Below are 12585 nucleotides of genomic sequence, written 5' to 3' on the forward strand. Positions count from 1 at the left end.
ACATGGAAAAAAACAGGAAACTATGACCCAAAGATTAAAAAGCAAACAATAGAAATATGCCCTGAGATGGCCCAGCTGTTGGAATTAGCAGTAAGAAATTTAAGGCAGCTATTATAAATTTGTTCAAGTATATAAACTGAGAGACAGTGATAATGAAAGAATATAAGTGGGAAATCTCAGCCAAGAAATGGAAACCATATGAAAGAACAATATGGAAATGAAGAATTCTAAGACTCTAATATCTGAGATGAAAAAGTCACTGGATAAACTTAACTACAAACTCAAAGTAGAAGAAGAAACAGTCACAGTACTTGAAGGCAGATCAATAGAAATTATCCAACCTGACTACCAGAGAGAAATAGTGAAAGAAAAAGAACAGCATCTTAGCCCTCAAGAAGTCCAACATAAGTATAATTAGAAACCCAGAGAAAAAGAACAAAGAGAATTAGTCAGAAAAAAAAATTAAAGATAAAAAGCAAATACGGTGAAAAACATTAGGTTACAAGTTTAAAGAGCTCAGTGATTTTCAAGTATGAAGACCATTAAAAACAAACAAACAAACAAAAAAAAAAACCCTACCCAAACACAATATATTCAAACTGATGAAAATGAAAGATACAGAGAAATTTATTAAAAGTAGTCAGGGAAAGTCACTTTGCATACAGAGAAGCAATATTAAACAAATGACAGCTGATTTCTAATTATAAACAATAGAGACTAGAAAACAATGACACATGTTTAAAGAGTTGAAAGAAAAAAAAAATCAACTCAGATTTCTTTCTTAGTGAAAGTATCATTAAAAATTAAGAAGAATAAAGACATTTTCAGATAAACAGAAGTCAAGAAGATTTGCAGCCAGCACATTAGCACTGCAGGAATAGCTAAAGAAAGTTCTTTAAGAAGAAAGGAAATTAAGACCAGATGGAAACTCGGACTTATAGGAAAGAATGAAGATGTGGAAATGATAAACATGATGGTAAATATAAAAGACTACCTTTTTTTCCTTTTATTTCTTTACAAAATAACTTCTGGTTAATACAGACAAAAATCCCATTATAAATGGGACTTTTAATATCTTTGAGATGTGTGATGCTGACACTTTTTCTTGATATTGGTAATTTATGCTTTGTGACTTTTCTTTCTTGAGTCTTTCTAAGGTTTTAACAATTTTGTTAATCCTCTCAAAAACCTACTTTTGGCTTCATCAGTGTTATCTGTTATGTCCTTTATTGCATTCATTTGTGAATTTATTTTTATTATTTCTTTCCTTCTATACATTTTCTACTTAATTTCTATTTAATGATCATTATGAAATATTTTCAACTCACACTATGATTTCTTTGACCCAGGGGTTATTTAGAAGTGTATTTTAAAATTTTTAAATCTTTGGGGGCTTTTAAAGATACATTATTGTTATTAAGGGTTTTTTTTAAGACAGGGTCTTGCTCTGTTGCCAAGGCCGGAGTGCAGTGGCGTGATCATGGCTCCCTGCAGCCTTAAATTCCTGGGCTGAAGCAATCCTCCAATGTCAGCTTTTTGAGTAGCTGGGACTACAGGTGTACACTGCTGCACCCAGCTAATGTTTTTTAGAAAATTTTTTTTTGTAGAGATGAGGTCTTGCTATGTTAACCAGACTGGTCTGGAACTCCTGGCCTCAAGTGATCCTCCTGCCTTGGCCTTCCAAAGTCCTGGGATTACAGGCATGAGCCATCCTGCTCAGCAGATTATTGTTATATAAATTTCGAATCTAATTTTATTGTGGTAGAGACTGTTTGACCCAACACCTGATGTATCTTGGTAAGTGTATTGTCAAAAGAAAGAACAAAATGTTGAACATGTTAAGTCTTAACCTCAAAGGCAGTGATGCTTGACTTTATTTTTTAAGGGGAGAGCTCATGAATCTCTTTGAGAATAGTATGGAAGTTAGAGCTTTTCTCTCCAGAAAAATATGTTTACAGATACATTTACTTGTGTTGCATACCATTTCAAGGGTTCACACATTTTATGAACGAGAACAAGATGGAGTTCTCAGTACCTTACATCAGATGACTCTTTTAGGAGGTGATATTTTTAAAGAATCTCTTTAAATTGAGGTATAACTTAAATACTGTATAATGCAGAGATGGTAAGGTATATAGCTCAATGAGTTTGGACAAATACATGCAGATATCCCTCTCAAGATACAAAGCATTTCCATCACTCCAGAGTGTTCCCCAGGTTCTTTCCTAATCAATATCCACACACCCAGAGGCAACCACTTTTGAAGGGTCTTTTAGTTCACATTCATAGTGTCTGCATTTCCTGAAGACAGGTGTTACAGAGACAACATTCCTAGAAAGTGGTTACATGATTAAGAAATGGTCAACTGTTTATATTACATTAAAAAAAAATGCAACAGCATCCCAAAAGGGTGTCCTAGAAACCTGGTTAATGATCTATGCTGTCACAAGCCCTTAAGCCCTTTTTAGATGGCTTGTAGCATCTCAGAAAATAGAAGCATCTTTAGGAAGTGATTGTGTCCTCAGAAAAAATCAATGTAGCCCAAAGCATCTTCCAATCTTATCTTTTACCTGATCAGCTTCTGAATCTGAGGGGACCACCAGCACCACGTCACCCCTTTGTAAGGTAAGTTCATCAGAATTTGCTGCCTCAAAATCATGCAGTGTTTCCACCTGCAGAAGATAAGAAGAATATATAAAAATCAATTTCCCAGCCAGATTATAAGCAGACACTCTTACAAGCACTCTCCAAGCTGGATGAAAAGATGAAGATATTTGCCATATGCCAAGGAAGAAGAAGGCCTCTAAAGCCAGAAGAGAAGTCCTATTCTCTGATATGAGGCCATTCATATGTATATTTATTAATAGTAATGCAATGCCCTCTACAACAGGGAAAAGTACTATATTAATCAAATTTTAATTCATCTTATTTTTGTTAGAGATTTGCATTTTATTGTCACTGATGCTTTATTACTGTTTGTTGTTTAACTGGAACCAAAAATGTCTAAAGCTCCTCTAACCCCAGCTTCTGTCAAATAATAATCAGGAAAACCACCACTTGCAGGTTATACAGTAATTACTACGAAATAAAACTCTGTGATCAATTTCCGTGTAAATATATTTCCTTTCTTCCCTATCCTACCTTATATACAATGGCAACCAGTTTCTTTTCCTTTCCCATTTTGAAAAAGATTTCCTTAAAATGTTATTATAGGAAAATATTTTAAAGCAGAAGAAATAACGTAATGAACCTCCATGCATCCGTCACCTAGTCTGAATCACTCTACCATCATGGCTGATTTTATTTTTCCACCTTTCCCTCAACTCCACCCCTGAGAGTAAACATCGGCTTTTAAAGTGTATATTTTGCCATTGGGCATATTCATAGAATCATAAACTGTCAGAGTTGGAAATGGATTATGTTATCCCTAAATTAATTTCTCTGATGGGAGAACTGATACCCAGAGAGAGGATCTATAGGGGTGCCTTAGCTTATTCTACAGTTAGTGAGGAGGCCAGAATGGGCCCAGCAAGCTCTGGCCGTGTTTGGCACAAGGCTTCTTAGACTCCTTGTGCTCCAATTAAAACAGAACCTGGCAAGAAACAACCCCCTATCTACAGGTTTAATTTTTTCTCTAAATTAATCATTCATAAATCCATTGTAGCTGACCCTGTCCCCACAAGAGGTAGCAAGGTAGTAGTTACTTTCTAGTGGAGAGAGATAAAGACACACACACACACAAACACACACACACACACACACACACACACACACAGAGAGAGAGAGAGAGAGAGAGACAGAGAGAGAATGATATGACATTTTACGCTTTAGAAGAAAAAGAGCTGAATTTTGAAATGTAAAATCAAATTTAAAAACTTAAAATTCCTTTTCAGATTCTATTAGGAAACATCTGAGACAGGAAACACTTGGGTTAGGCCAGTGTTTTCAGGTATTTACTAAGTTTTTTGGTAAGAATGCTTTGGTTTATGAAGGCTCTAAGCAGCCTGTCTGAGCAAAACCTTCCTCCCATTAACTTAGCCACCTTTTTTTTCTGCCTTTTGGTGCAAGTTTATTCATACATGTATCCACTAATTTACAAAATATTTATGGGCTTCCTACTCTGTGTCATGCACCCTACAAGGTGCCAGAGTTGACTGAAGGATTGCTGCCTGACCCCCAGCGGGTATAGCCCAGTCAGGAGCTCTTGGTGATTCGAAGGCCTGGTCTGAGCCAGGCTCCACAGATTCACAGGCACCCGGGGGAGTAGAGAGGAGGGAGGATCTGGAAGAGACTCTCTCATTCATTACCCAGGGGCATACTGTTTGCCCTGTGGTGAGCTTCCCTTTAGTTATTCTTTGTTAAAATATGAAAATCTATTACTGTCGACCTGGCTTGTCCAAGTGATGTTGTGGTGAAGGGAAAGCAGTTCAGAGAAATAATAATTGCAAAAACTAAAAGTAAACACTGGAAAACCAAAGGCTTAAGCAAAAGGGACTCAAAGCAAAAAAAGGACAAATGAGAGTTAAAAAAATAATACCTTGTAGAGAAAGCCAGGAGGCAATTCCTGAGAGGCCTCCCTTACAGATGCTAGCTGGTCAGCAGTCCCCACGGCTGGTGCAGAAGGCATTGGCTGAGGGTCCTGCAGGGGCTTCGGCTCCGTAGCCAGCTCTGGCGTCTCACTGGTGGGGCCCAGAGGAGCCGTGTCCTCGGTGGTCTCCTCGGGCTCTGCACCTATAGTTATTTCGTGTTCTCCCTCCTCTTCATGGTTGGAGGCAGGCTCTATGACCACTGAAGGGATGACCTTCTCCTGGGGGAAGAAAACCCGTGGCAGTGCCCAGCAGGGCCTGGAAAACAGAACCTCCTTGTCCTGCACAACCTGCCTCAGTCCCCAGCCCAAAGCCGGGGCTGCCACTTCCATACTTCCCCATCAGCCAGAGTCAGGCTCCGGGTCTTCTGCTGTGCCACACAGCCTCCTTCTGTTCCTCCTGAGGCCTAAACCCTTAGTGGAATTAACTTCTGGATCCTTGAATAGCCAGGCAGTTTGGTAAGCATGAGGTTTCCGTGGGAATTGAGAGGAGGCATAGGGGATGGGAAACTGAGTCTTGAAGGGTGAGGGAAACCATCCTGAGAGGGATTGCAGGAGTCAGTGCAGGCCGGCCTGGTTCTTTTTTTTTTTTTTTTTTTTTTTTTTTTAGATGGAGTCTCGCTCTGTCGCCCAGGCTGGAGTGCAGTGGTGCAATCTCGGCTCACTGCAAAGTCTGCCTCCCGGGTTCACGCCATTCTCCTGCCTCAGCCTCCCGAGTAGCTGGGACTACAGGTGCCCGCCACCACGCCCGGCTAATTTTTTGTATTTTTAGTAGAGATGGGGTTTCACCATGTGAACCAGGATGGTCTCGATCTCCTGACCTCGGGATCTGCCCGCTTCGGCCTCCCAAAGTGCTGGGATTACAGGCGTGAGCTGCCACACCCGGCCCCACAGGCCGGCCTGGTTCTTGTCCCACGGAGCCCTAACTCTTGCCACTGGCAGTTCACCTCCTATGAGCCCCTTCCTCCCCTCCCCCAGTCCCAGGAGGCCCCCAGTGCCTGAACCATGCTTGCTGGTGAAGATCCAGCCGGGGTTTGGAGATCATCCACCAGTCCTTCGCTTGTGATTCCAGCCCCCCACTGCTGTGGCCGCTGCAGGGACCACACCTCCCACAATCCACTCCAGGTACTCTAGTGTCTGAACCAAAGGATTAGGACCACGCTTTCATTTGTTTAACAAAGATGAGCATGGAGGGGAGTTTCATCAGCAAAACAGGAGTCTTTCTATATTCCCTCTGCTATCAGTGGACTAGAGCAGTAACATTCGTCAACTTAGAGAGATAATACCGTCTTACCATGAGTACAACAATATACACAAAAACACTCCGGGAACTGTGATGAGAAAATCTAAGGGGAAAAAGGAATATTCTTTTAAGTTCCTTCTCCCATAACACTGTTATCTGCCTCAGCCCCCGGCCCAAAAAGGGATAATGAAAGGGATAATTCAGTTTCAAGTTTTAAGCAACCCTGGAGAAATTTTTGAAAATTTTTTGGGAGTAAAATCATCAGGAGAAAACAATACATACCATTAAGGCCCCTCTTAACATTGCCTTCTAGAATACAGAAGAACCAGACAGTGGAGGCAGGCCCTGGGGTTGGAGGCCCCTGCAGTGGTAGAGTATGTGGCTTTGTGGCCTCTCAATGCTGCTCTGAGGCAGTGCCGAGCAGGGCCCGCTCCAGCCTCATGCACAGACCTAATGGCCCAGGTCCCTTTGTTTCCCTTCTCAAAGTACCACACAGTGGTGGGCTCTTGGTGAAAGGGGCCTGATGGTGAATTTGGGACACTCTGATGATGATAATAACCACCAAACAGTAATAAGAATAGTAAGATCTAAATACTATTGAGTTCTCCCTGGGCTAAGTGCTCACTTCACCACCTTCTCTTTCTCCCGGCTCCATTCTCATCCTTTTCACTGTCCTGCTTCATTCCTTTCTCCACATCATCCCAGAGCTCCCCCTTCCCCTTTCCATGCTTAGGCCCAGTTAGCCACAGGCCCTGAGGGCCTGTACGCAACATTGTGATGCTGATACTGAGCAGCTGGGATTACTCTTTCTGAGAATCTGATAATAATGTTGTTTGGTGGAGTCACGAAATTGCTACAAACCTATTATACATCCAAAGAGTTATCACCATGGACCAACCAACAGAGCAACCAGCCCACGCCACCTCCCAGGAGCTCCCCTGGCTGTGACATGGGACACTCACCTGAGGCACTGTTGTTGCCAGCTCCTCTGCTTCAGCTTGGGCACTCTCTGCACCCTCGGTTTCAGTTCCAATTTTGGCCTCCTCTAAACTTACTCCTTCCCCGGCAGGGAGAGTGGCCTTCTCTGCCTCTGCTTCCTCTCCTGGGGCCCCCTCAGCTGCTGACACCAAGGTTCCAACAGCTGCATCAGCATCAGCTCCAGGTATGATCTGCAGGGCAGAATCCAACAGGTCACGTCTGCATCTCCATGGGCCTCCGCCAGGAGTCAAACTCAAGCCTATTTCTAATCTCTCCTCTGCGGAGGCTATTCAGATTTGGAACATTCTTTGCACTCCCAGGATTTAGGTACAGCAGAGTCTGCCATGTATTCATCAACACTCTGACTTCTCTTCTGCTGAGCTCCCAACAATTCTACACTCCTTAGCTTTCCTTGCTGTCAGGTGTGGCAAATGGGATTGGAATGGAAGTGACATATACTATTCCAAAAGCACGGCTTTTAAGGTGTAGGTGGTCCTCTCCACAAGCTATTTCCATTTTTATTGGCTGGAAGCAACAAATGAGGCCTTAAGGGAATAAAAGAAATATAATTGAATCTCGAGACCTTAAACTCACCATGCCAAAGGAAAGCTAAGCTTGGGAACAGAGTCACACGAAAACAACCTTCCTTTCATTCCCAAACACAGAGCTGTAATTTCACATGCTTCCTTCATCTTATGTAACATGCGGAACTACAGAGCGTGAGATGAAGGCATGAGTGACTGTGTACCCACTCCCCCTTTTTATATGTGAAATGTAGATTCACTGAGCACTAATCAGAGCCTCACAAGAATGTGACACTTGCCTCATTGCCTACCCACCCTCCTTTTAAAAATTTATTCCCTTCTTGCTTGCTATTTCCCCTTTAAATACTGAAGTTCTCAAAACTTTCTTCAGAAAAAGCACCGGTTACAGATCCTCCTTTGACTCATGTCTCTTTTTCCGGGTGCATCCTTAACCTTGGCTAAATAAGCCTCTCCATGACTGAGACCTGCCTTGCTCACTTTTTGATTTACATGGAACATCTGGGTCAGAGGATGGAAGTGGCCTGGGTCAGAGAGAAAAGCCATATCAGAAAAGCATCCTCATCACACAAAGTCAAAATTTCGAAAAATTGCATTTTAGTATAAACTTTCAAATCTTTGTGAGGAAGGTTCCAAAAGCCAAATCACTTTCACAGGGAAAAAAAAAAAATAAGGAAGCTTTCTCAATGAACCCTCAGGAATGAAGGGGAAATAATTTTTGTAATCAAATATGCATGGTAATGCTCCAAATAGCTGCAGAGCCCATTACAGGCAAAATACCAAAATCACAGTTTAGGTCCAGTAAGGAGAAGTGAAATAGAAAAAAGTCAGAATTTTCTTTCTAAGGTAGAAACACAGTCAGAAGAAGAGTTTTAAGTAGTATTTAAAATTTGAGATAATGAAATAAAGGAAGTGCAATCAGAAGTTTCAGTTTTGAACAAATGGGTTGGAGTCCAACTCTTTAAACAGGATTCTGACAACATCAGCTTGACAGACTTGATTTGAGAGGTTCACATGAGTAAGACTATGGAAGAAGAATCTCAGGTTGATCTTATATAATATATCCAGGACACATATTTCAAAAGTGGATCTTACTATCTGATGTGATTAGGATTAACTACTTTTTCCTTGTTGAATACATTCTACCCAGTTCAACATCTTAAGTTAGGAAGGCCCTAATGTTGCAAATATTAACTTTCAAACTCAGAAAACAGAAAAGGATAATGAAGAGTACCTCCGAGCGGGCATCAGAAATTGGAGATGAAGAACATGAACCATACACCTACACTTATAACAAAGCAGTTTTAAAAACGTTTCTGCTGGCTCAAAGCTATAGGTAATAGTTTAAATAAAAATGCCTGTTACAGAATATATACAGTACATTTTTCTACAAGATAATATTTTATTTGGGAATGAAAAAGAAATGTTAACAGCTATACTACTCATTATATGTCCAAGTATTCCTCATATTCTTAGAAATTTATTTCCCTCTCTTATGAGAATCTCCTATTACAAGGATGTGGCTCTCCACACAGGATGTACAATGATTTAAAATACAATCCCTAGCCATGACATACTTCCTTCTTCCTGCCCTGTCATGAAAGTATATGTGACATGGTTTGGCTCTGTGTCCCCACCCAAATCTCATCTTGTAGCTCCCATAATTCCCGTGTGTTGTAGGAGGGACTCGGTGGGAGATGATTGAATCATGGGGGTGGGTCTTTCCCATGCTCTTCTCGTGACAGTGAATGGGTCTCACCAGTTTTGATGGTTTTAAAAATGAGAGTTTCCCTGCACAAGCTCTGTTATTGCCTGCTGCCATCCATGTAAGATGTGACTTGCTCCTCCTTGCCATGATTGTGAGGCCTCCCCACCTATGTGGAACTGTAAGTTCAATAAACCTCTTTTGCAAATTGCTCAATGGCTTTCTCAGCAGCGTGAAAACGGACTAATACATTATGGGTTCACAAAAGTAATGCTTTCTCATGAATTGTAACAGATACTTATTTAAAGTGAATTATAAATGCTGATGGTTATTGAAGTGGGGTAAAAAGTACATGAGGGTTTATATTTTGGCAAATGGCTGAAAATTCCTATAATAAAAAGTTTATTTTGAAATCAAATAGAATTTCATCTCTGTTTTAAATAAGCATCGACCTTTTTATGGATGCTATTGTTACTGTTGTCAAGAGAATAGTAATCAGAACATAAATTAGTAGGGTATCTTAATCCCAAGAAGAACAATGAGCAATTGCTCATAGCTTTATTGTTGGAGACATTAACAGGGTTTCTCTAGGATACTAAGGACCTAACAAAGTTTCTTCCATATTAAAAACTATCCTGAAAGAAAATGTGCATGCAATAAACTTATGAGCTCAAATGTAGAAAATAAGTTGTGTCATGATTATAAGCTTATTCTCTCCATCTGTCTGGAAAATCACACCTATGAATATCCCACTAGTTTCAACAGCTTGGAAGCAGATGGACTCTATCTACATGCAGACGGTATGGACAAACAGAGCAGCAGACACCACCACTACACACACATGCAGCAGAGGCACTGCTACAGATGAAAAAGCAGACAGGATGTTATTTCATGGGCTACTCTCCCAGTGGTTATGCATAAATCCTTTTATACACATATGTTCCAACTACACATTATTAGTAATTGGCTTTTAGTCTCAGTTGAATTGATACTACATCTCTGGGAGAGAATATACTTCTGTGACCTATAGATGGTGTTGCCACAGGTAATTTTTTAAACTTGCTCCATACAAACATGTTTATTATTAACCTGTAACTTACCTCTAGAGATCTATCAATTTGGTTGTATAAGATTTTACCATCACTAAATATACATGTTATCACCTTTCCTTTGCTAGATAATTTAAGCAGGCAATGAAACTAGACTCCTATCTTTTGCCATATACAAAAATTAAATAAAAATGGATTAAAGGCTTAAATCTAAGGCTTCAAACTATGAAACTACCAAAAGGAAACATTGAGAAAACTCTCTAGGACACTGGACTGGGCAAAGATTTCTTGAATAATACTCCAAAAGCACAGGCATGCAAAGCAAAAATGGACAAATGGGATTACGTCACATTAAAAAGCTTCTGCACCGCCAAGGGAACAATCAACAAAAATGACCTGCATAATGGGAGAAAATATTTGCAAACTACCCATCTGACAAGGGATTAATAACCAGAATACATAAGGAGCTCAAACAACTCTATGGGGAAAAAAAATCTAATAAATCTAATAATACAAATGGGCAAAAGATCTGAATAGACATTTCACAAAAGAAGACATCAACAGCAAACAAGTATGTGAAAAGGTGCTCAATCTCATTGATCATCAGAGAAATGCAAATCAAAACTACAATGAGATGTCACTCACCCCAGTTAAAATGGCTTTTATCCAAAACACAGGCAATAACAAATGCTGACGAGGAAGTATAGAAAAAAGAAACCTCATATACTGCTGGTGGAAATGGAAATTAGTGCAAATATTATGGTGAACAGTTTGGAAGTTCCTCAAAAACAAAACAAAACAAAACAAAGGACAAAAACTAAAAGTAGAGATACCATATGATCCAGCAATCCCACTGCTAGGTGTATACCCCTCAAAAAGGAAATCAATATATCAAGGAAGTATCTGCACTCCCATGTTTGTTGCAGCACTATTCACAATAGCCAAGATTTGGAAGCAACCTAAGGGTCCATCAGCAGATAAATGGATAAAGAAAATGTGGTACCTATACACAATGGAGTACTATTCAGCCATAGAAAAGAATGAGATCTTGTCGTTTGCAACAACATGGATTGAACTGGAGGTCATTGTGTTAAGGGAAAAAATTCAGGTACAGAAAGACAAACTTCGAATGTTCTTACTTGTTTGTAGGTGCTAAAAATTAAAACAATTGAATTCATGGAGAGAGAGTAGAAAGATGCTAACCAGAGGCTAGGAAGGGTAGTGAGGAAGTAGGGGAGATGGTTAATGGGCACAAAAATAGTTAGAAAGAATAAATAAGACCTAGTATTTCATAACACAAACAGGGTGACTACAGTCAACAATAACTTATTGTACATTTTAAAATAACTAAAAGAATATTATTGGATTATAATGCAAAAAAAAAGGATAAATGCTTGAGGAGGTGATAGATATCTACCCTGATGTAATTACTACACGTTGTATATCTGTATCAAAATATTTCATGTACCTCATAAATATATACACCCCCTGTGTACCCACAAAAGTTAAAAGTAAACATAAAATAAAATAATTAAAAAAAACACACAGGTATTAGCTGCTATAACACCAACCACCAGCAGGTGGCGGCTAAAGGCTCTACCTGACTGCTCTGACGTTCCTGACCTTGCAGGAGCAAATACCTCAGCCTCAGCACCTCAGCAATTTACCTCATCTCTGTCATATAAAAAAGAACTGCAGCATGCAGAAAACTGATTTTAAGAATAATAAATAAATATCAGGAAAATACTGAAATTAAAAATTCTGGCAAAAGTAAGGTGCTAAGGAATTGGCACTTTAGACTATAAAGGGAAGCCAAACAATTTGAATGATCTGCTTGGAAAACAAACAATTAACACTTCTACACCCTATCTCTGAGTCCATTAGTAATGAATTCCCACTTCTCCAGCTGCTGTTTACTTAACACGTTGATTTTACAGAGCTTAAAATCGTTACTTAAACAGAGAAGGATCATCCACTATCTGCGTATCCTCATAGCTTTCTGTTTCTGACACCGGTCTGATGATCAGGGGTGCCTCAATCCTCCCTTCATGTCTGGAATCTGGTCCAGATTTTTTGCTCTTACCAAAATATTTCCAATGCCCTATTTACTGACCGCAAGAATAGAACAACATAAAAATACAATGGAAAACAGGAACCCATTTGTTCAGATTAGGTGTTAGCTGTAGACAAAATCAAGAAAAGAGTGAAAAGGTTTTCATTGATGAAAGTTATACCTCTTATTATTATTGTTGTTGTTATGCATTTCAATTTGTTAGCTATTTGTAGAGCTATAAAAGAAAAAAACCATTTTCTATGCTTTGCTTGCTACAGTACATGTTATATCTGCTAGGAAAAACCACAATGATAAATGACTGCTATTTGCTTTTTAAAAAATGTTACCCAGGAAGACCAGAGGACTGAACCTGCTGAAAGTATTTCAAGCCTTTCATACCCAGTGCTATCAAATGCTTCTCTTCACTCTA

The 12585-nt window shown here is 39.7% G+C and overlaps 1 protein-coding gene across 2 annotated transcripts in view; it reads right to left on the bottom strand.

Annotated features, from left to right (window-relative positions):
* The window catches only part of AMPH (amphiphysin), a 259694-nt gene that overhangs the window by 3560 nt on the left and 243549 nt on the right, over positions 1 to 12585 (bottom strand). For both annotated transcript variants that reach the window (XM_017956768.3, XM_017956767.3), the window contains 3 exons: positions 6791 to 6997; positions 4538 to 4807; positions 2571 to 2672 (listed from right to left, as the gene is read on the bottom strand). In XM_017956768.3, coding sequence (XP_017812257.1) covers positions 2571 to 2672; positions 4538 to 4807; positions 6791 to 6997 — 579 coding nt within the window. The remainder of the gene's footprint in view (positions 1 to 2570; positions 2673 to 4537; positions 4808 to 6790; positions 6998 to 12585) is intronic.

The sequence above is a fragment of the Papio anubis genome, chromosome 4 (assembly GCF_008728515.1).
Source record: "Papio anubis isolate 15944 chromosome 4, Panubis1.0, whole genome shotgun sequence".
NCBI classification, from domain to species: Eukaryota; Metazoa; Chordata; class Mammalia; order Primates; family Cercopithecidae; genus Papio; species Papio anubis.